The sequence below is a fragment of the Necator americanus genome, chromosome V (assembly GCF_031761385.1).
Source record: "Necator americanus strain Aroian chromosome V, whole genome shotgun sequence".
Classification (NCBI taxonomy): domain Eukaryota; kingdom Metazoa; phylum Nematoda; class Chromadorea; order Rhabditida; family Ancylostomatidae; genus Necator; species Necator americanus.
Genome location: NC_087375.1, coordinates 21,552,532 through 21,573,483, shown reverse-complemented (window position 1 = coordinate 21,573,483; position 20,952 = coordinate 21,552,532). Strand labels below are relative to the sequence as shown.

The 20,952-nt window shown below is 43.3% G+C and overlaps 8 protein-coding genes across 13 annotated transcripts; 5 read left to right on the top strand and 3 right to left on the bottom strand.

Moving 5' to 3' along the window:
* Positions 1-154: 154 nt before the first annotated feature.
* Positions 155-7,079, bottom strand: RB195_014747 (uncharacterized protein; the record flags this gene model as incomplete). 3 transcript variants are annotated; one of them, XM_013435958.2, is made up of 10 exons in its annotated part: positions 155-276; positions 1,217-1,289; positions 2,071-2,206; positions 2,534-2,705; positions 2,885-3,073; positions 3,140-3,294; positions 5,381-5,482; positions 5,544-5,640; positions 6,263-6,450; positions 6,913-7,079. In XM_013435958.2, the coding sequence occupies 10 exons, from the start codon at positions 7,077-7,079 to the stop codon at positions 155-157; spliced, it is 1,401 nt and encodes a 466-aa protein (XP_013291412.2). The 3 variants fall into 3 exon arrangements, with proteins under 3 accessions (XP_013291412.2, XP_064061021.1, XP_064061022.1); XM_064205140.1 differs by having other exon boundaries at positions 6,913-7,013; XM_064205141.1 differs by lacking the exons at positions 2,534-2,705; positions 2,885-3,073; positions 3,140-3,294 and having other exon boundaries at positions 6,913-7,013.
* Positions 7,080-9,402: 2,323 nt separating this feature from the next.
* RB195_014743 (uncharacterized protein) lies at positions 9,403-14,900 on the bottom strand (the record flags this gene model as incomplete). Of its 2 annotated transcripts, XM_013435959.2 has the most annotated exons (5): positions 9,403-9,504; positions 13,862-13,951; positions 14,023-14,155; positions 14,337-14,398; positions 14,898-14,900. In XM_013435959.2, 5 exons carry the CDS (start codon positions 14,898-14,900, stop codon positions 9,403-9,405), a joined length of 390 nt encoding a protein of 129 aa, XP_013291413.2. The 2 variants fall into 2 exon arrangements, with proteins under 2 accessions (XP_013291413.2, XP_064061017.1); XM_064205136.1 differs by lacking the exons at positions 9,403-9,504; positions 14,898-14,900 and adding an exon at positions 13,550-13,645.
* On the top strand, positions 9,888-10,349 carry RB195_014746 (uncharacterized protein; the record flags this gene model as incomplete). The annotated part of the gene is made up of 1 exon (XM_064205139.1): positions 9,888-10,349. The coding sequence occupies one exon, from the start codon at positions 9,888-9,890 to the stop codon at positions 10,347-10,349; it is 462 nt and encodes a 153-aa protein (XP_064061020.1).
* On the top strand, positions 10,978-11,346 carry RB195_014745 (uncharacterized protein; the record flags this gene model as incomplete). The annotated part of the gene is made up of 1 exon (XM_064205138.1): positions 10,978-11,346. One exon carries the CDS (start codon positions 10,978-10,980, stop codon positions 11,344-11,346), a length of 369 nt encoding a protein of 122 aa, XP_064061019.1.
* On the top strand, positions 12,386-12,757 carry RB195_014744 (uncharacterized protein; the record flags this gene model as incomplete). The annotated part of the gene is made up of 1 exon (XM_064205137.1): positions 12,386-12,757. The coding sequence occupies one exon, from the start codon at positions 12,386-12,388 to the stop codon at positions 12,755-12,757; it is 372 nt and encodes a 123-aa protein (XP_064061018.1).
* A 1,578-nt stretch (positions 14,901-16,478) lies between the features above and the next one.
* Positions 16,479-18,284, top strand: RB195_014742 (uncharacterized protein; the record flags this gene model as incomplete). 2 transcript variants are annotated; one of them, XM_064205135.1, is made up of 7 exons in its annotated part: positions 16,479-16,625; positions 16,695-16,875; positions 16,944-17,089; positions 17,139-17,308; positions 17,772-17,924; positions 17,996-18,153; positions 18,220-18,284. In XM_064205135.1, the coding sequence occupies 7 exons, from the start codon at positions 16,479-16,481 to the stop codon at positions 18,282-18,284; spliced, it is 1,020 nt and encodes a 339-aa protein (XP_064061016.1). The 2 variants fall into 2 exon arrangements, with proteins under 2 accessions (XP_064061016.1, XP_013291414.2); XM_013435960.2 differs by lacking the exon at positions 18,220-18,284 and having other exon boundaries at positions 17,996-18,170.
* A 144-nt stretch (positions 18,285-18,428) lies between these two features.
* On the top strand, positions 18,429-20,745 carry RB195_014741 (uncharacterized protein; the record flags this gene model as incomplete). Of its 2 annotated transcripts, none has more annotated exons than XM_064205133.1 (5): positions 18,429-18,560; positions 18,916-19,044; positions 19,105-19,225; positions 19,608-19,699; positions 20,533-20,745. In XM_064205133.1, 5 exons carry the CDS (start codon positions 18,429-18,431, stop codon positions 20,743-20,745), a joined length of 687 nt encoding a protein of 228 aa, XP_064061014.1. The 2 variants fall into 2 exon arrangements, with proteins under 2 accessions (XP_064061014.1, XP_064061015.1); XM_064205134.1 differs by lacking the exon at positions 20,533-20,745 and adding an exon at positions 19,863-19,982.
* On the bottom strand, positions 20,570-20,803 carry RB195_014740 (uncharacterized protein; the record flags this gene model as incomplete). Its single annotated transcript, XM_064205132.1, has 1 exon — positions 20,570-20,803. The coding sequence occupies one exon, from the start codon at positions 20,801-20,803 to the stop codon at positions 20,570-20,572; it is 234 nt and encodes a 77-aa protein (XP_064061013.1).
* Positions 20,804-20,952: the final 149 nt, after the last annotated feature.

Sequence of the window (20,952 nt, the reverse complement as noted above, 5' to 3'; positions counted from 1 at the left end):
ATATCATAGTATTCGTAACGCTTTCCGATTTACGTACCTTGCTTCATTAAAAGTTTAAACACGATATTTCTTCTGTAATGACAAATAAAATTAAATTAAACAGATAAAATCCATGGCTTTATCCAGCTATAGAAAAAACCACGAGATCAAAACGTTAAACCGCTGGTCTAATTTTGTTCTGGGAACAGGTTCTTCGTCCTTCTTTTTGAATCAGCTCTTCTTTCAAAATTTGTTTTGAAACGATGATAAAACCGACTGATGAGAAGACTTGGATTCCTGAAAGAAAGGTTTTTTTTTTCTAAAATTAAAACTCCAAACAAATACAATACAAGAGATAAAAGCTTATCCAGAACCAAGGGATATCCTTAAATTTCGCCTCTATTAAGTTTATTCGGGTCAAAACAATCCGAAGTCTGCTGTTGCGATCGAAGTGATGGGCGGATAGAGCTGCTGCGATCGAGGCTGGGCCGCTGCTTGCTGCAATCGGACTGCAGAGTATAGGGCACCACTTCGATCGCAACGGGCCAGGAAGTTTCTCCTTACTTCAGGTCATTCTAATGCGAATATAAGGATAATTCCACTGAAGTGAAAGTTCAACTTTAAACTCAACCAACTCCAGTTTTAAAGTTGTTGACTTATACAATTCAAAGTCAAGATAGATCGCCATGACCCTCAGCTCCGTTACTTTAAAGGCATCACCCCACGAATCTGGTATGGTAAGGATTTTCGTTGGAGTGCACCTGTATCAGGTCGTAGATTATGAATACAGGGGTGGTTCCTCTAATCTCTCCCTGCATCACTGTAAACAGACAGCTTCGGAACCTCGAAAATCCATTCGGATCCTCCGACAGGCAATTCGTTTCATTCGACGAATCGCAGGCGGGGGCGAGGCGTAAGGGTGGAGCGTTGCAATAGAGGACGTCGTAAGGAACCATTCCGAAGCCGTCTGTTTACAGTGATGCAGGGAGAGATGAGCGGAACCACCCTTATATTCATAATCTATAGTCCAATATAGGTATACTCTAACGAAAATCCATACCACGCCAGATTCGTGTTGTGCTGCCTTTAATCTTTGTCTTGGTGTCTGTCAAAATTTGTAATATACCACTGAGAAAAATTCCCCCCATTAAGAAAACCACAGAGAAAGAAGATGGAGGCATGTCTAAAATGTCTAGAAAAAAAGCGTAGTTAAATGTAAATGTGCAGATATACATACCTGCTAAAACCATCATCCATGATCGTACAGTAAGATGGGGTGATAAAAAGTACGCAGCACAGGATGCGGCAGACTAAAATAGGTCACGGTTGTCAATAGATAGCATTAAAGGCATCACCCCACGAATCTGGGGTGGTACGGGTTTCAGATGGGCTATGCCTATACGGGGTCGTAGATTATGGGGAAGAGGATGGTTCCGTCCATTTCTTGCTAACTGCCGTAAAAAACGGCCAGGAAGATGCGGCTTCCAACGTTCTGGGGCGGTGTTTCCTGCGAGTTCAATTGAGCTCGCCAACCTTGTGCACGCACCGCATCTTCCGGACCGTTTTTTTTTAACGGAAATTAGGAAGAAATAGACGGAATCATCCCTCTCTTCACAATTTGCGACCTCGTATAGGCATAACCCACCTGAAAGTCGCACCATCCCAGATTCGTGGGGTGACGCCTTTAAGCACGTAGAATAGTGTAGGTGTTTCATAATCAAGAACGGGAGCAATTCGCATTGCCGAACCCAAGATTGAAAGAATTTTTCTTAGCACTTTCCGTTATTTATTTGCGGAAGCAACAAAAAGGTTACTGCATAGTCACCACAGAACTGTTCTGCCGCGCTAACACCGCGTACCCGCGCAAAGGCAGAAACTGGTGCGCCGAGTATCTTATAAATTTAGCGAAATTGTGATACCGGCCAACGGGTGCTTCACACTGCTCAAGTGTACGCCATTGTCGCGAACGCGTCGCGTTAGTTCGGTTGAACTGTTCTGAACTGTTGTTCTGGCCGACCGTAGAAACATCGGTGTCTTTTCTACCAACATGAACTATTTACAATATTTAAAAGTATCATTTGTCATAAATACCTGATATAGCTTTGCTAAGGAGTAAGCTTGGAGTCGTTTCCTCGGCACAGCAATGGTGCATATTAAAGCACGCATAGTACAAGAACAGCAGTCAATCGCACCGTTCAACAGCCCGAGTATGCAGCATACGGTAACCCTGGCATAGTATTACAGCTGACATTATTGAATTGATCTTATTGACACCTTTTTTATGACTGCCTCTATAGCTAACTTCAACTATGTACGATGGGCGGGATCTGTTGTCCAAGCAGTGGCAAAAATGGCCTGCTCGCTGCGCTTTCCACTTATATGAAGTGAATGGATGCTGATAGTGAATCCAACATCGTAAGCGTACGATGTTTTCCAAGAAGTTTCAGCTCTATAGCACGCCTCAGCGCAAGATGAGCGAAGCGTTTAGGAAGGTAGATAAAGGTAAGGGTACCGCCCACAACCGGATAGGTGAAACGAAGGCGAAAAAACCTACGATGGTGTAATCCACATAGACATATCATCAGTTGTCTGTATAGTGGACAAATTAGCAGTTGATGCAATTGTTAGAAAGTACATTAGGACGCTGAGAAGGATTTCGGTTACCATGGTTGGAATTAGACCAAAATTGGGGAACCACTTGTCGAAAATGGCAATGTAGAAGCCGACTAAATAGTTACATATTTGAACAACGTCTAACCGTAAATATAATCAGCACCGAATGTGTGCCAGGAGAGGGCCGACGTGTCTGCCGCCTAGCTTCCCTGATGCGCACTTTCTCTTCTTACCTTACATCGCGCTCACCGGGTTGAACACATTCGATGTACCAAGGACGAGCACAACTCACCGGTAACACTTCCGAGACCCACCATAAAGCTGTAGTAAGCTGGTAAGTAGACGTTTTTTGAGAGCGCTTTCGAGAACGCAAACGTTGTAGGATAGGATCCTAACCAGTAGGATACAGAAAACCCGTAGAATGCAAAGAAACTCGAAAGTAAAATCATTCTCGGTTCGCGAGCCGTATCTATGATATTCGCTGAAATTTCCACTTATTCTGCTCTCAGTAATTTGCGGCTCACTTCTTTTATCACCGCGAGCTTACCAAGTTGAGTCCGGAACGTTGACTTGTCTATGTTTTCCAATTTCTCGCATCCGTCGATTTTTTTCGTCGAAATACCAGCAAAAATAGCATTTGATACAAGGGAAAACGTCAGAAGAACTCCATAAATTATGTATATCTCGTTGTTCAGGAAATTCCTTAAAAGAATATATCTTAAAAAGCATTAGTTAGTATTGCATCATTCTTGGTAACAACTAATTGATTCTATTCTACGCGGTTCCCTCACCAGAAGGACCACACCGTCGGCCCCTCCATAAGTCTGCAATCAAACGACTCGAAAGTACAAAGTTGCAGGCAGTTCAGAGTCGCCTCCAGCAAAACAGCTCCTTCGGTCCATTCGGAAAAAGGAGATAAATTGTCACTTTGACTTTGACCACACCTGGGAAGTTGCGCGACAAAGTGGCGCGTTCTAAGAGGGCGGATAAGAGGCTAAACGCAGACAAAAAGCGACCTTGTGCCTCCTTGATGCGAATTATGGATTTTCTACTTCTGTTTTGTTCAGATTAATTATAAAACAACTGTATCTCGCACGTCGGCCCCTCCATAAGTCTGCAATCAAACGACTCGAAAGTACAAAGTTGCAGGCAGTTCAGAGTCGCCTCCAGCAAAACAGCTCCTTCGGTCCATTCGGAAAAAGGAGATAAATTGTCACTTTGACTGCAGGCCTGGAACCTGCCCATATGTTTTTAAACCAAAGTTCTGCACGGGATCGGACATCGTCTTCTTCAAAGAGAAGAGGTCATGAAGTTCAGAGAGCGAAGCCCTACAACTATCATGAACTGAGATCTCTTCGCTACGATACCCAGCTTTTGGGAAGATGCCGTAATGGACAATATCGACAACGAATACGATCGCCTCGTTGGACATTTTTACGACTGAGAAGGAAGACTGAGTTTTAAAACCGCCAAAAGACGCAGGCAATCAGACACCTGCGTTCAAGTTCGCAAAGCTTTGCAGAGAGGCGATAAAAGAAAATGAAGAGAGAAGAGCAATAGTCTGGGCTGGAGTTGCAGAGTCTAGAAGGAGCAAGCCCGTCGAGAATTCGTCAATCGCAAGAGGAAGACGACTCCTCCGGAACCCGAGTAGAAGAAAGACTGCACCGTGAAGAGTAATAAAAATCATCAACGACTTCTACTCTGATCTCTTCGACAGAGATATCCGCTTACTTACTCATCCCCTGAGAGAAAGCGAAAATGTTATTTTAGAAGTTCTCCCGTTGAAAGTTCGACATGCTATCATGCCGTACGGTATCCAGTCCCGATATGATATGATCTGAACATCCGAAGAATCTTCCGCCAACGCTTTTCTTATCAACGCTTTGGCGAAGCTCTTTAAACGTTACCTGCTGGAATGCAAGGTTCTTAAACAGTGGAAGACCAGCAAAACTGTGTTGTTGTACATAAAGGGGCCTCCAAATGACATCGGCAACTAACGCGCATTTTGCTCCGTTTCCGTCATCTACAAGCTCTTTAAAAAGTGATAAATGCGAAAACTGGAATGGGACGAAATGGAGTGGAGGCCGATGGTAGGTAATTGCACCATCTTCGCTTTGCTGAAGACATCTTTCTGATAACACCAAGCATCAAGCAGGGGAAACGAATGCTGGTCGAATTTGACGAAACATATAAAAAGATAGGTCTTCCTGAATCTAAACAAGAGCATGTTCATGAGGAACGGTAAGATTCTTGATACTCCATTTACAACAAATTTATCAGGAGTACTCAAGTTATATTTATCTAGGTCAGAAAATTAGCATATTGATCGGTCTGACTTCCGAGCTTTGCAGAAGGAAACGAGCGGATCAGGGACCAGGGCGTTTCAACGGTCAACGTCATACGATGTTCAATTAGACGAGTCGTACTAGGAGTATCAATTGAAAGAGGAGGTTCGAAGTTTGGCTCTCCGTCAGCGATCGAAGATCAAATACACTACCGATTATGTCAAGGAAGGTAAAACTGGATGGGCCCGACAAGTGATGTGTTTCAACGACAATCGCTGGATCAGAGCCGTGAGCGATTGGATATTACGGATACCAAGCGCACTACATTAAGATCTGATACGATTTCCAGACCTCTTTAACAAGTCGTTCAGAGAAAGATACGATGCTGTTCGAGTCCCTCGCAAGAAAGGAAGCCACTGAGAAACCCTTGCGCGTGATCGGGCGGAGGAAAGTATAACAGGCGTTTTCTTTTACTGAAAACATGATAACGATGTGAACCATACCGATAGATTGGTGTATCAATAGCACTAGGCATCTCGTTTGCACCCTTATTTTGTTCTCTTATGTAGAAAATAATGAACATGACCACTCCTCCAACAAGCATACTGAAAACAATTTCTAGAAGTAAATTCAAAAGGTTCTGGAAGAGTTTAGCTCGCAATTGACCTGCAGTTCCCAATTGCGCTGACTAGCGTTGAGTTACGAGCGATCGATGCTCGTGTAGAGTGCTCAGACATGTAGAGACCTTGTCCACAGTAATACACTAAACTTATCATTATTGATCAATTAAGTTGTCTATTGTTGGGTAAAAATTACAGTTCGTTTAAAGGCATCACCCCACGAATCTGACGTGATATGGATTTCCGATAGTCAGAGACTATACAGGATCGTAGACTGCAGAAACGGATGGGATCACACTAATTCCCTCCTAATCGCGTAAAAAACGGCTCGGAAGATTCGATTTCAAGAGTACCGGTCCGCTATTTTCTACAACGAGTTCTATTGGAGCGCGCCAGCCTTGTGCACTAGCTGCATTTCCCGGGCCGTTTTTTACGACATTCAGGAAGAATTGGACGGAGTCACACTCTTCCCCACAATCTACGAACCCGTATAGGCATAACCCACGTGAATACCATTGAATAAAAATAATTTAAGAATCACCTCAACTCCAAATTCGTGGGGTGGTGCCTTTAAAATGACCTTGCTTGTGGCACAATTACGCGAAAGGTCGCAATGGGACCCCTCTTTAACTGCAGTCATACTGCAAAGATGAGCAGGAGTCTCATCAGTTCAAGCGCTGCCGCAGTTGCACCATAAGTCAAGTCGGTTTTACTACGGTGTTACTATCAAGATTTTATACTTCAGAAATGAACGCGCTCACTCACTTGCGAAGCCAATGCCCATAAGAGCTTGTGACACATAGTAGTAATACGAATTCAACATGAAGAAACCGGCTTGATATACAGTGAAGAGCGCACTTCCAGCGAACAGTGTCCATTTTGAGCCAATTTGGTAGCAAGCCCAAGGAGCGAATAAGGTCGCAAGCGTATACGCCGCGTATAGCATTGATTGCCTGAATTTTTAGAAATTTCCTTTCCGTTTATTGTTTGTTATTGGAACTGCTTTCTTTGTGTGGCTTTTGGGTTCATAGTGCACTAGCCCTGTTCCGCACTGCACTAGCTACATATGGGGGGAAAGCGCCCAAAAAAAAATCACTTTCAACAATGACGTTCTCTTTTCAGTCATGTTTTGCTCCGAAACACTTTCAGTCACAGTCACAGTACTATTCAATGAGTTCATCAAAAGTGGTTTTTAAACTCCATCTATGACAAGTAAATAACACGGTTTTTTTGACTTTACCTTGTCTTCGGAAACGGTGAATAACTCGTTACTACTCTAAATGAATTCAATAACAATTCAACAACAAATTAAAAATACAAATAATTTCACTATTGCTGTGCATAGATTATGTACATAGAATAAACGCACGAAAAACAACATAAACAACAGAATTCAACGGGAACTTCCTGCTTACCCATAATAACCTGCATGTTTATCCATGCTCGATGGTTCCCGCATATGAACGGAATGAAGAATTGACTCGACAATGAAGGACTGAGTATCATATCCGGTCATAAGACACATTGTTGCAACTCCCAAGCACAGAATGCATAAGAACTCGTTCCACCATGCTTTGTTCATAGTTAATTACTGTAGTAAGATCTTTTTTTTTCGCACGAATGTGGAATGTGTGCACAAGTGTTGGACTGATGCAAAGGAAGATATTTCTTTCGGGCTCTATGAACGTGGAGTCAATAATATAGTTAATATAGTTACATGAATATATGATTATTTACATATGCATAACTGCTAAGAAGTTTTCAGAACTTTTAAGGGCGGCTTTACACTGGCTGACATATCGGCACCCTCATAGCCTTTGCACCGATAAGTTATCACATTTGTGAAATTGCATAGAGATTGCGAAAAATGTAATTGGATTAGATATTTGATGAAGCTCAACATAATTGCCCGAATAACATCGTATGGTGCCCGGATAACATCGCAAATTTCATTAAAGTTATGGGCTGGATGGGTTGTTATAAAAGGGGTCAAGCTGCATTAATCTGAGACAGGAGCTCCAGCGATCGAAGTAATCTACCGTAGACGAGAAGCAAGTCAAGCTTAAAGTAAAGCCAAAGATTTGAGATACTCACGTTATTTTTGTCTAACCTCTGTGTAGCGCAAACTTACTTACGTCTCGTCAGCAAGCTTCCGCACACACACTGAATGTCAATCTTAAGCGACTTCGTGTATCTTGGAAATGAAAAAACATTTTATAATATTAAAAATAGGCCAAGACGTGGATGCTTACAGAAAAAAGTGGAATTCAAAGATGCAAAACACATAAAAGAATCTCAAAAAGAAACTGTCACTGCCGAAAGTTAATATTTTGATCTATTTTACTTACTATTTTCTCAAATTATTTCACTATCATTTATTGCTTCCATTTCATTCAAATTTTCTGAGATTTTTTTGAAAGAATAATATAAGGTTAGCATGGAAACACTTGGAAAAAGTAGTAGAAAGGGTGAATCAAGCCAGAATTTATACTGGGAGCGATATTCGACGGGTGAATTCGCAGAAAACATATCATGCATCATTTCAACATCGAGGGCAGATTACAGAGAGAGAAATTCGATTATGCAGATGAGTACGGACTAAAGAGTGAGATGTGATACCACCATTTCTGAATACATTTCTACTTCTACAAATAAGCAGATAATAATTCACAAAACAAACAACTTCGGTGAATAATCCATATTTAAATACGGCGCCGATTTTATTTATGTGGCCACGGAAGCTACCGTTACATTTAAAAAAGTTCCCAAAATAGTTAATGCTGTCTTCCTTCGCAGTGAAGAATCAGCTATAACTTACCAACAAATGAGAAAGAGCTTGCATATGGTTATGAGTACAACCGTACAAAGAAAGAAAAGTTCAAACTCTCATAGTCCGCTTTTTCTACAATATCGTCATAGATTAGTATTTCAAGGAACGATGAGCGACTTCCCTGAAAATTCCTTCCCAAGAAACATGAAATCAGAAGCGGAGGTAAAACTCGCTTCGTCAGTAGTCGGTTAAAGTGGGCTGAAACAGCCATCCGAAAATTTTGGGCTTGAGCAGCTCACCTTACGAACTTAGTTATGAAGTGGGAGATAACTGTCGAAGGAAATATACATAAGCGAACCTTTTAGAACTGTGAATTCAGTCTCTGTACTGTTTTTTCCTACGTGGTCTAGGAACCTTCGATAGAATGGTGAACATTTTGATAATTTAACCAATTTAGAGCTTCGCTGTCTGTGTGAGAATTGTGCTATAATCTAGCTGGCGTTAACACACTACCAAATGAGGACGCATTGTATTCAAAACGGATTTCTGTTTTTTCGTGCCAGTCCAAAATTGGCAAAGCGAAATCTGACTATGGTTTCTGCACAAAGCTTGTGGAAATACAACCCTGAAATTTAGCTAGCCAGAAGCATCGCTTCTTTGTCAAGGCTTGACATCAGATTCCGTATATTTCGCTGCTCCTATTCTTCGTTTCGAAGAGGATTTGAAGTGCGTACATTGAGCACTTCTGCCAAATTCCTACTTTTTTCATCATGGAGCAAACTTCCCATCGGGATGACTCCTTTTCTGGCCGGCGTTTTTGTTGTGCTCAAGCCATCGACAATTAAAGGACTGCAGTTTGTTTTCTTTTTTTTGTTGAATAAACCGCTTGTAATAGACCTCCGCACGCCATCCACAAAGAAAACTATTGGAAAAGGACTAGATGGCTTTCTTTGATTTCTTTTTTTTAATCATTCTGGAGATACAACTGCCAAGAATCTCCTAGAAAAGATGTAAGAAAATGAGGGAATGGAAGAAAACAGCAGAAAAAACCTATTTATCGTAATCTTAACACTTTACAAATCTCGTGATCTACCGATAAAACCATCGACTACATCAGAAGCAACCAGTTCACTACCTAGTGGTGTCCATGGTCATCACCATGTTCATGTTTCGCGCGATATTTATAGTGAAGTCGGTGTTCTTCCGGAATAACCAACTCATACACCCATACTGCTGCCTAAAAATGTTCGTTTTTTAGAAAACAGCATAGTGCAAATACTTCAGTTACAAGCACACCAAGGAGAATGAATGAAAGAAAAAACAATGTCGAATGAACTGAGATGAAAGGGAAATATGGGAAACCAATGATAAAGTTAATATCATGATCATGATGATCATATCATGATCGGGGCCGCGTATACGAGTCTGATTGCTACCTGCACGTGGTGGCCCTGCTTTAACTAAACGCAATCAGGCGCTCGAGTGTACGCATTGGGAACGTACGAGCTATATAACCTGCACTGTTATATGGCGAAAGCTTCCCATACATTGCAAAAAGGTGCCGTCATCCAGCACACCGCCAAAGCCCATAACCTGAAAGGTTAACTGCTTGAAGGGAGCATGGAATCTTTGGCAACAACCATTCGTTTCGTCACGCTGAACTGCCGAACACTATCGAGTGAACTCCAACAAGCCGCTCTATCCAGACTTCTGCGATATCTCTGTATGCCTTTTGCTGCACTGCAGGAAACACGCATGAGAGATCGGCCCGTCATCAGCATCGAAAATTACACCACATACTCCGGCGATGCTGATGAGAACAAAGTAGGTGGCTGCGCGATAGCTGTGAGGAACGATTATAAGAACCTGGTGGAGGAATTAAGCTCAACGTCGTCTAGATGCGCCTTTTTACAACTGTGGGATCGCGGAGGACGTAAACTCTGGATCGTAAGTGCTCACGCACCTACGGAAACCGCTGAGGACAACAGTAAGGACGCCTTCTATGATGAACTCAATGCGTTGATGTCTAAAATACCAAGCCAGCAGGTGGTCATTGTCGGAATCGACGCAAATGCGAAGTAGGGACTCGAACAGCAATCCGATGTGCTAGGAAAATGGTACTATGCAGCGGAGCGCACGTCGGACAACGGTGACCGTCTGGTCGACTTGTGCGAACAGACGGGCCTCATCATCGCATCAACGCTTAAGAGGAATCATCGACGCCATCAGCTCACGTGGCAGGGGTCAACCGTTTTAACGCCTGAAGAGCAGCCCAAGCGGAAGATGAGAACTCTTAAGCTTCAGCTCGACTACGTTCTGGCGAGGAACATTCCTCAGTCAGATATCCGAAAATCTAGAGTTCGACTCTGACCACCGTCCAGTTCTTCTCAGCTTCAAGATACGGTTCCACAAGAGAAACCGAGGAGTTCCTTTTCAACCGAAAATCGACATGGCAGGTCTGAAGACGATGAATGCAGAACAAAATGCCGCCAACTGTGTCTATTCATGTTGGAGTACGGACCAGGAAGAAGCTTAGCGATGCGGATTCCTTCACAAAGTGCATCCAGGATGCTGCAAGGGAAACGCTCCCGGTTCTATTGCCGCGGAAGAAGTTTTTCTTGCATCTGCGGAAACAAATTCCACATACATTTTTGTATGTGTCGCGCGCAGAGCTGGTGACTTCAACCAGGAAAAGCTTCTTAGAAGGAAGATGCGTCGTCAACTGCAACAAGACCGCGATAACGAGTGGACGTCAAGAGCGATGGAGTTTGAGAAGGCGTGGGAGGACAGGAACCCGCGGAAAGCCTATGCTCCACTAAAACAGCACAGCGGCAAAATGAAAAGATGTTCCCCCGTCCTCAACACTGCCAATGGGGTAGCTGTCGGTGAAGCAACCCTTCCAATTTGGGAGGAACACTTCAAGACCTTGCTGAACCGGCTAGCACCGTCAGCTCCTGAACTCGAACACGTTCATAGACCGATATACGCGGTTAACGATGAGCCACCGACCCTGTCGGAGGTCCTGGTCTGTATTCCAAAAAATGAAGAATGGAAAATCTGGCAGAGACAACGGGATTAGCGCAGAAATGCTAAAATATCTTTCTCCGTCTGGGATTCGTGAGATGACAAAGATCATCCGTTAAAAAAGGATAGACGAAAGGATACCTGATTCGTGGAGACACACTATCATAATTCCCCTCCACAAGAAGTTATCCGTCACGGACCCCAGGATTTATCGAGGAATCTCTTTGCTGCCTGTTATGTACAAGGTATTGGAGCGCATTATCCTGGACCGACTCATTAAACGAAGAAACAACGCGCGACGAGCAAGCTGGCTTTCCTCCTGGCCGATCTACGATTGACCAAGTTTTCATCGTCAGGAGAGTGATCGAAATCTGGCAGCGGTGTTCATGGTGCCAATGCAACTAGCGTTTCTAGACTTTGAAGCCGCGTTCGACTCTCCTCACTGAGGCCGTCTTCTCAACTCGCTCCGCGCCGATGGAGTACCAGGAAAGTTCGTTCGCTTGCTTGCTGACATGAATCAACGAACAACTGCTGCAATTCGAACACCAGCCGGATGTACAACACAGTATGAAGTGGTAACTGGAGTAAGACAAGGGGCAGTGGCAGGACCCTTCCTGTTCAATTTCGCCATCGACATCATTATGCGAAGAATAGTCGACCAGTGTCCAGCCGACATTGTCTCAGCACCTGTCTGAATCGTGGATATCTTCGAGACCTCGAACGGGAGTTAAGGTGGACGGACAACCGATAGAACTCGTCGATGAATTCTGTTACCTAGGCTGTACGCTGAAGAACAATGGCAGCTATAAGAGAGATGTTCAGCAAAGATGCGCTAAGGCCACTTCTGCATTTAACTCCTTAACGAAATGCCTGTGGTCGACCCCCATCACCAACGAAGTCAAGCTGCGTGTCTACCTATCCGCAATTCGCCCCATCATGATGTACGGATCGGAGGCTTGGGCAGCACCATCTACGGTTAAGGAGAGGCTTGACTGCAGGGAACGAAAGCTGCTTAGATGGCTACTTGGCTACTTTTGGCCTAGGGTGTGCCAAAATGAAGATCTTTACGCAGAACGAATGTGGTATACCGGCAGATGACACGTGAAAGATGCCAACATCTTGCACCGCCATCGAAAGTGATTAAAGTAAATCGTCTTCGCTTCTTTGGTTGTATATTAAGGAGACCAGCAGATCGCCTTGTTCAACGAGTTCTGAAGAGTTTCCCGGGTTCGAGTTGGAAGAAGCCACCTGGCCGAAAACGGAAGTTCCGGAGTGAGGCGGTGAAAGAGGACCTGAGGACACTCGCCGTGGATAGGCAGTTCAGGCGAGACGTAAGGTTAATATGGAGTAGCGACGAATGGATTGATTCTGTGCAAGCTCTCGCAGAAGATCGAGAAGGTTGGGCAGAGCTGTGTTCAAGGACGGCACACCTCGGCGAAGATGCGGGTGATCGCGTCAGGCGATGACATCAACCCGCCGATTAAGTCAAAGTAGGTCAAGTAAGTCATCATGATCATGATCGTGATCATCATGTATATAATAACGGGCTTATTCTGTGTGTGTCAGTCACGAAATTCAAAAAGGGGGGTGCGACGGGTCCACCGGCGTCGGATTGGTGTGCCAAAAAACTATAAAATGGTGTAAGACGGGTCAATCGGCTTCGGATTGGTGTACCGGCGCCAGATTGCTATAATATGGAGAGTGCGACGGGTCCACCAGCGTCCGAATCGTGTGCCGGCGCCAGACACCTATAGAAGGGAGTGCGACGGGTCCACCGGCGTCGGATTGGTGTGCCGGCGCCAGAAAACTATAAAATGGTGTAAGACGGGTCCACCGGCGTCGGATTGGTGCGCCGGCGCCAGATAGCTATAATATGGGGTGCGACGGGTCCACCGGCGTCAGATTGGTGCGCAATAACTTCGTGTGCATGACGCAAAAAACAGATGGTTGCAGCCGTTTCATAGCCGTGGCCACCGGGCGCTTTGCTTTTCAGCTTTATGGCTCCTCCACGTACCTATTTCCTTCTTCGTTCGCCTCAAGTTTGTAGCATGCCGTTCTCAGAAAGTGGAAACACGCATGCAAACGGTTGCTTAAATAGTAGCAAGATGTTTATGTGATCTGACGTGGAACGTTATCATTATCAGTAGAATGATGTCTTTCACGTCATTTTATGTTAAAACATCATTCTGTGAGAACTATTGGGGGAAATCAAGAGGAATACCCATACTTTGAGTAATGCTTTTCAAATTGTATCTATATTATTCTGGCATCGAAGGAGTGTTTGCAACTGATAGTCGAATATTCTCAAAATGTAAAATTGACGCGTTTAGAAGGAAAACTCCGTAATCTTTCGCCTTAATTTATAATATAAAGAAGAGAAGGAAAGCGTTGTTAAAAAAAAACACATCTAATTTTACAGAAAACACCACTACTATTAACTTCCATTGATCAGTGAAGGGGAGCGAAGCTAAAACCACCGAAAATCTGAAGTCCGGCTTTAGCCGTACATTCAGACTGGTATCGAATATCGAGCAAATGATAAATAAGAATAAGATAGATAATAAACTAACCTGAATGGTAAATATGGCTACAGCAAGCCTAAAAATGCCTTTTGCGAATTGCCCATAGGGAGAAGATGACCAAATGTCGGTCTTGTGGTTCTAAAAACAAGCACACAAGACTGGAAGTGTAGTGAAGCAATGTTATTAACGTCGAAAAAAAAGAGGCTCACTATAGCGTTGTAAGCAGCATACGCCTCTTTCTTGGCTTTGCCAAACAAAAATGCTTTCGGCATATTGTTGATGTTGTCCCATTTTCCTTCACTTCCAAGTCGATTTATTTCTCTCCATATAGCGTGTGGATCACTTAATTATGAATGATCGAAGCGAGATCGTAAGAAGTTTGTGATGGCTAAAACCAATTTGTGAAGAGAACCACAACAAAGTCGATTTCTTTTTATCTCAGAAGACAACAGCAACCATAAAATAATTTGTAAAATGCCCTCAAGTAGAAATTGAACAGGGACGGTGGGATTTGGAAACTAACTGAGGTTTTGTTGTAACATGTCTGCGCGAAATTCGAGTGAGCACTCGCGAGAGCCCGGACATCTATAATAAAATATAACAATGATAAAAAATTACTAACTAATAGAAGGTAACAACAATGAAATATAAACTTATGACGACCAGAGAGAAAAAAAGCAAATGAAGGACCTCCTAAAGCTAGCTAGCAAGCGAAATTCATATGAAATAGTTGCACAAAGCGGACAATTGCTACAGGAGCACAAACCGAGTCGAAATTCCAACTCATTCACAAATAAACGTCTTTTTCTTCATATAGCGGAAGTTCGTTCGATTTTTGACTCTCTCTTCAATCAATCTTGCATCAATTTCCAGAAGAAGTTATTGCGAGTGGTCGAAAACAAAATGATGGAAACGAACTCCGCCTGTCTCTAGATTTCTGGCCGCGCACAGTTAAACGCCACTTGTACCGCGGAATCGTTCTAAGCACGGAGCTCCCCACAGAGTTCCTGCTCATCTCCCCTTTTTCCATGAACAATCTACCAACTGAATAAGTGGACAAATAAAAAAGAAGCACTGAACCCACCATTGGATCCGACCACGAGTCAAATCACTGCACTGTGCTCCTACTGATAAACAGAAATTCACGGCAGGCGCGTTGCGGCTGCTCTAACTCTTTTTGGAGCACGTCGGCCACCAAATAATGTTAATACGGATTCTCTACTATGTGCACTAAGACTCTGCCCATTTTTGCAGGATTAATTGACCGGGCTCCAGTGGCTTATTCTGGAATTTTTTTCTTATCGATTTTTGACATTTTTATGAGTGGTGCTTGTCAAGTTGTTTAGCTATTCCAGTTCATTGTATACGTAGGTGATTCTACGGACTGTTATAATTCAACTAGTATGGGCGAATTCTTCATTGAACTACTTGGAATTCGGGTAAAATGTAGTTGGGGGCTACTCTAACGCACCCAAATCGACCTGCTTTCCTACTGTATTTCGTGCGATTGTTTGAGGCGATTCGTGGCGGGAACTTCCACTGTGCCAGTATTGACCAACGCTCAGAGCGCAAAAAAGATCATGAAGCACAATTGAGTAGCTGAATCATCGAGGCGCTAAAACCTAAGCATAACTTTTATCCACGATATGTAGGTTGAAGCTACTTAGTGAAAAGGAAGAGAGAGCTGGAACTACTACCGTTTTAACTTTACCAAGTCTTCCAAACAAGGGGAAAAATGTAGTTGTGAAAATGTGGGGCCAATAATAATAATATCTAATACTTAGGTCTTAAAGCCTCTACTCATTTAGTTATCTACTTCCAGAAATAAGAGCGCCACTGATCGGTCACCCCCAACTACGTTTTACTCCGAATAAGTTTGCGGGAAATAAAATAACTAATTCATATCACGTGTTACTTCCAAAGAAAAAAAAAGAATTGAAAATGAACTCCATAGGAATCCACGGTCATTTAAGCATGCATGCAGCAACTTTATCCACACTTTATCCACATTTCCGATTTGTATTCGCAAGTTGGTGGCCGCTTGGTTAGCCCTTATGAAGGCTGTTCACATTCGTCTACTTCGCGACTTTAACATCGAGGACTTCCGCAGTTGGGGCAAAGTCGCTCCTTCCACAGCAATCCACGACCAGCGAGCCATTCGCCGAATTCCTCCGACTTCGATGCAAGCTCCGGCCGAGTGGTAATCAGTAATCTGAGTGAATTCACGAAGAGTCAGCAAGTTAGAGGCGCCCATTAAGGAGAGGGGACGATTCAACGACGAGAATTGTTAACGCGTCCTATGGATGTCTTTGCACCTGTCGTGCTCCAATACCTTTTCCGCGGTTTGAGTGCAGGTACAGTACTGGCACAGCCGAAGTTCCCGCAATGAATCGCCTCAAATAATCGCACGAAATACAGTAGGAAAGCAGTTCGATTCGGGTGCGTCAGAGTGCGCCCCCCTCCCAACTACATTTTACCCTGGAATTTGTTCTTGAACACTTCATTCATAGTTGCTATTAATGGTTCTGGTGGTAACAGTAGTAATTGTAATGATAAGATAGACGTTTGCAATTCATTGTTTGAAGTTGCATACTTGTGTGACATAGTGGGTTTTTTTATGTGTGCCTGGAAACTAACATTCTCTTAATTTTTTTCATTGTCAGGAATGAAAATAGACGGAGAGTCGGCTGTTGTCGCAGTCGAACGAACAACAGCCTGTGAAGAGTGCGTTCAACCAGTGGAACAGACGGCACAGGAATGGTTACGAAGTGCTTGTTTCCAAGAAATCTTAGGTTCCGATACCACCCATAAGGTATTATGTATTTCCTACAACTCTAACTGTATTTTCGGTGTACGAATATTGACTTGATTAATGTTTTAGTCCTTGTTTGTCCTAGTCGAGCATATTAACGGAGAAAAGGGAGTTCTTCTACTTAATAAGTCCCCTTTCTCTGAGAAAGCCGAGGATATATCTGCTATTCTCAAGTCTGCAGATTTAACTGAGATTCTTAAGAATGATATTTTTGGTAGCTACGACGTCAGTATTCCTCCACATCTGAATGGTACTGTTATAGTCTATCTTTCTAAATTTGTTTTACTGCTCGATTTTAACACTCATTTGCTGTTTCAGTGGTGAAGTCCCAGTTAGTATACCCAGCTGATGATAAAGTAATCGCAAAATATAGGCAAGAGGAAAAGTTTGTCATTCGTGAAACAGCAGAAGATTACCTCACCATCACTGTGGAGTACATTGAAAAGTACCAAATGAATCTGCAGGTGAAACTGATGGCTGTTTCGCTTCACTGCGGGATCTTTTTTGTTTTAGTGGGTGTACAATGTCCTATCAAAGAGAAAGGAAGCAGAGAGAATAATATATGAAGATCCTGATCCACACAACGGTTTCATCCTAGCGCCGGACATTAAGTGGGACGGCATTGCTTTGGAGAATCTTTACGTTTTGGCAATGATTCATCGGAGAGGAGTCCGATCCATTCGGTGATTTTGTTTTTTTTTTCTTTTTTTTTTCAGGAAAGCTGACGATGCTACTACTCTGAGCTCCGAAGTTAATCTTTCTCCTTTTTGAATGCAGAACTCACTTTTTCTTCCTCTCTCTCCTTTCTCTCTACTTGTCTACTTCCCTTCAAAATCCTCTTCCTGTTAAATTACATTGTAGCGTCTCTCGTTGGACGTCAACGCTGAGGTACTAAGACATTTGATTTGTCTTACAAACTTAGCATAATGAAAACTTCTTCGAAGTGCAGCATTATTTCATGCGCGGAATAGTTGTGTCAACCAAAAATTTCTGTTTCCTAAAAATATAGTGCAAATAAGTGATCATTCTTGACATCAACTAATTTTCTCACTGTGTATCCCTTCCAACTGAATGCTTTTCTGTAGCTCTGAAAGTTTGCTATTTGAGGCTTTAGTGCAAGAAATTATCAAAATTGAATCTTTTCAGTGATTTAACTGCTGATGATCTTCCAATGCTAGAGAATTTGCGGACGCAAAGTTTGACTGCTATTCGTGAGAAATATGGAGTGCGTCCAGATCAAATTAGAGCCTACTTCCACTATCAGCCATCCTTCTTTCACTTACACGTGCACTTTGTCAGGTGTGACAATTTAGCTAATCTGTTCACTATTTCATTTATCTCTGGTTCATTTCATCTAACTTATTTTCCAGCCTCAAATACGACGCACCAGCGACCACCGTAATAAGCGCTGTTCTCCTTGATGACGTTATCAACAATATACAGTTGATACCCAACTATTACAAAAAAGCAACGTTAACGTTCACAAGAAAGGCGTCGGACAAACTTCTGGAGATGTTTAGAGAAGCAGGTCGTTGTGAAAGATGATCCATATAAAAGTATTGTCTGCGACTTTCTTTCTTCGAATACTTTGCAGCCATTCACCTGTTGTACGGTATTAACCAACAATTTGAATTGCTCATTGGTTTTGTTTGTATATAATGGATGAATAAAACGGCAAGCAAATTGTGCTGGTTGGAAAAAAAAAACTTCTTGTAAGGGCTGTATCTTTTCCCGACTTATCCCACTTTGCCTTCCCTAGAAACCATCCATGACATACATTTAAGGTGCATCGGTCTCGCCTGAATGCGATCGTTATTAATATTGTATGGGAGCGAAACTGGGACAGCAGAAGATGTTGCTGAAGGTCTCTGGCGCGAAGCGAGACTTCTTGACATTCCAGCTCGGTTCTATGGGGTCGATGACTATGATGTCGAGGTGTCTAATGTAGCTCTACTGCGTTTTATCCAGTATTCTCTTTCTACTCAAAGATTCCTTGTTCAAGGGTTCCTTTCTCATTTGAAAGTCGTATGATTTCAAGGATTTTTCTTTGTTGCAGTTAGACAACTTCTGAAGAGAAAAAAGTTCACAAAAAAGAAATGTTTAGCCTTCAAGTCGTGTTTGTTCTTGTAGCATTGGCTCGTACGGCGTTGTTCTTGAAATTATGAATTGAAAGATTATGAAGGGAAAAAGAAGACCGTCTCGATTGGGCTACTTTAGAACTATTATATTAGTTGCTATGATTATATTATTACTTGCAAAGAGGAAAGGAAGACCAGTTCCGCCCTTTTAGAATCTACCTTCCGAAGACGCTGTGGTATTCGTAGTTGCTACAACGGGACAAGGTGAGATTCCTCCGAACATGCGCAATGGTTGGCGCCATCTACTACGAAGAAATTTAAACTCTGCTTGGCTGCAAAACGTGAGGAAAACTGCTAAAACTTCGATAATTCATTACCCAGAAGGAAGGGCCACTTTATAGGTCCGTTTCGCTGTTCTTGGTCTGGGCGACTCCTCCTATCAAAAGTATAACTTTGCTGCTAAGAAAGTATTTCGGCGATTACTACAACTAGGAGGAGACTGCTTGTTAGATATCGGTTTGGGTAAGCTTACTCTTAAAAAAAAATGCTAGCTTACCTCAGAAGACAACGCCACACGGATGAAAATGAGCTGAAGCTTGGCGCGATGACTCAAGTGGCTGAGCTCAAAGCGGCGCGGTGAAGCCTATGGTTGTGATGGAGGTTGAACCATTGCTGACTCCACTTGGACTGGGGAACGGGTCTCTTTTCGATCCTAATCGCTAATTACGCCACTCCACTTTAGCCGCTTAGGCTCCCCGCAGAGTTCACAGCCGCGTGGGCGGCACTGTCATATTTGATTAAGAGATGGTAAAGTGAAGTGTTTGGACTAAAACAAAGTTTAGAGTAGGTGCCGTATTTTTTGGTCCCATCTTTTCAAGATAGATAATCCTTATATGATTTTTAGCTGATGATCAACACGAAATAGGTATCGATGGTGCACTAAGTCCATGGAGGAGAGAATTATGGGACAAGCTCAGAGAAACTGGTCTTTTTGAGGTGAATTTTATCAGTTTCAATGGACACTCCGTTTTTTTGGAAAGGATTTAAAGTTCTCAATGTATCTCGTCAAGTGTTCTATTATCCACCCAGGTCTGAGAAGATGCGGCCTTTTAGTTTTTGATTTATAGTCGGGTCACAACGACATGAATCACGAGTGTAGTTGCGGTGCATTTGCGTACGAGCTCGAAGCGGCGCGATGAAGGCAGCAGTTGGAGCCGAGCTGGACCATCGCAAACTGCAGCGATGGGTGATGCTAGCAGGAGTTCCACCACGATCTTAGCAGTTACGCTCGCCTTGAAAGAAGCAGCGTACGCAACTGCGTTTTGACGTGCTTCATGTCGTTTTGACTCTACTACACTTGATTTTTAATTAATCAATTTGTGATGTGCCTAGTACTGTCTGTGACGTTGCACGGCTTCGAGTGTTTTTCCTCCGAAAATCTCGAAGTGAAAAAGCTGAAGGTGCTATAATCGAATGTTGGTGTGACTACTGTGACAGAGCGATAGCATTCGGCACAAAATAGCCGTCGCTCTTGCGACAGATAACTTACTCAAAACCCAGTTTGGATGGCATATTTACATGTCTACGCCCCGTCCCCGGGCAGCACTGTCTGAACAATTCTAAGGTTTGGAGCTACCCGACTACCCAACATACATTCCTAACAAGGGTGCAACCGTGTTACTTCACCAACCGAAGAAAACGAGCAGAAATGGTAGGAACGCTAAAGAAAAAGTAGAAAGATTAGTCGGTTTTTAAGCATCTGGAAGCCGACCTTTTAGATGTGAGATGAAAAGAAGAGCATGTCTCTACTTACTTACTTACTTACATAGATGCTTAGATGGCCCGTCTTCGCTGGACGTGCGGGCCTCAGCATCTCTTCCACTCGTTTCGTTCCCTCGCCATTGTCATCCAAGATGTTCTCAAGCTTCGTGAGTGACGTTGACGAGGTCCTTGACCCGTATCCAGCTGAGCTCTCAGCTGGTCCATCCGTGCAGCGAACACGTCACCCCATCTCGTTGGCGGTCTCCTTCGGGGACGTTTAGCGTCCCTTGGGATCCACTCTAGCGTTCTTTTAGTCCATCTTACGTCGATTCTTCTCATGATGTGACCGGCCCATCTATGTTTTGCTTTCGATACATATTCCGCTGGGTCGCGAAAGAAGGGGACATTCCTCTTAAGTCGGAGCTACGAAGACTGGAAAGGTGTTGTGTGCGCCGGCTAAACTTCAGGAGACATCTCTCAAGGGCTCT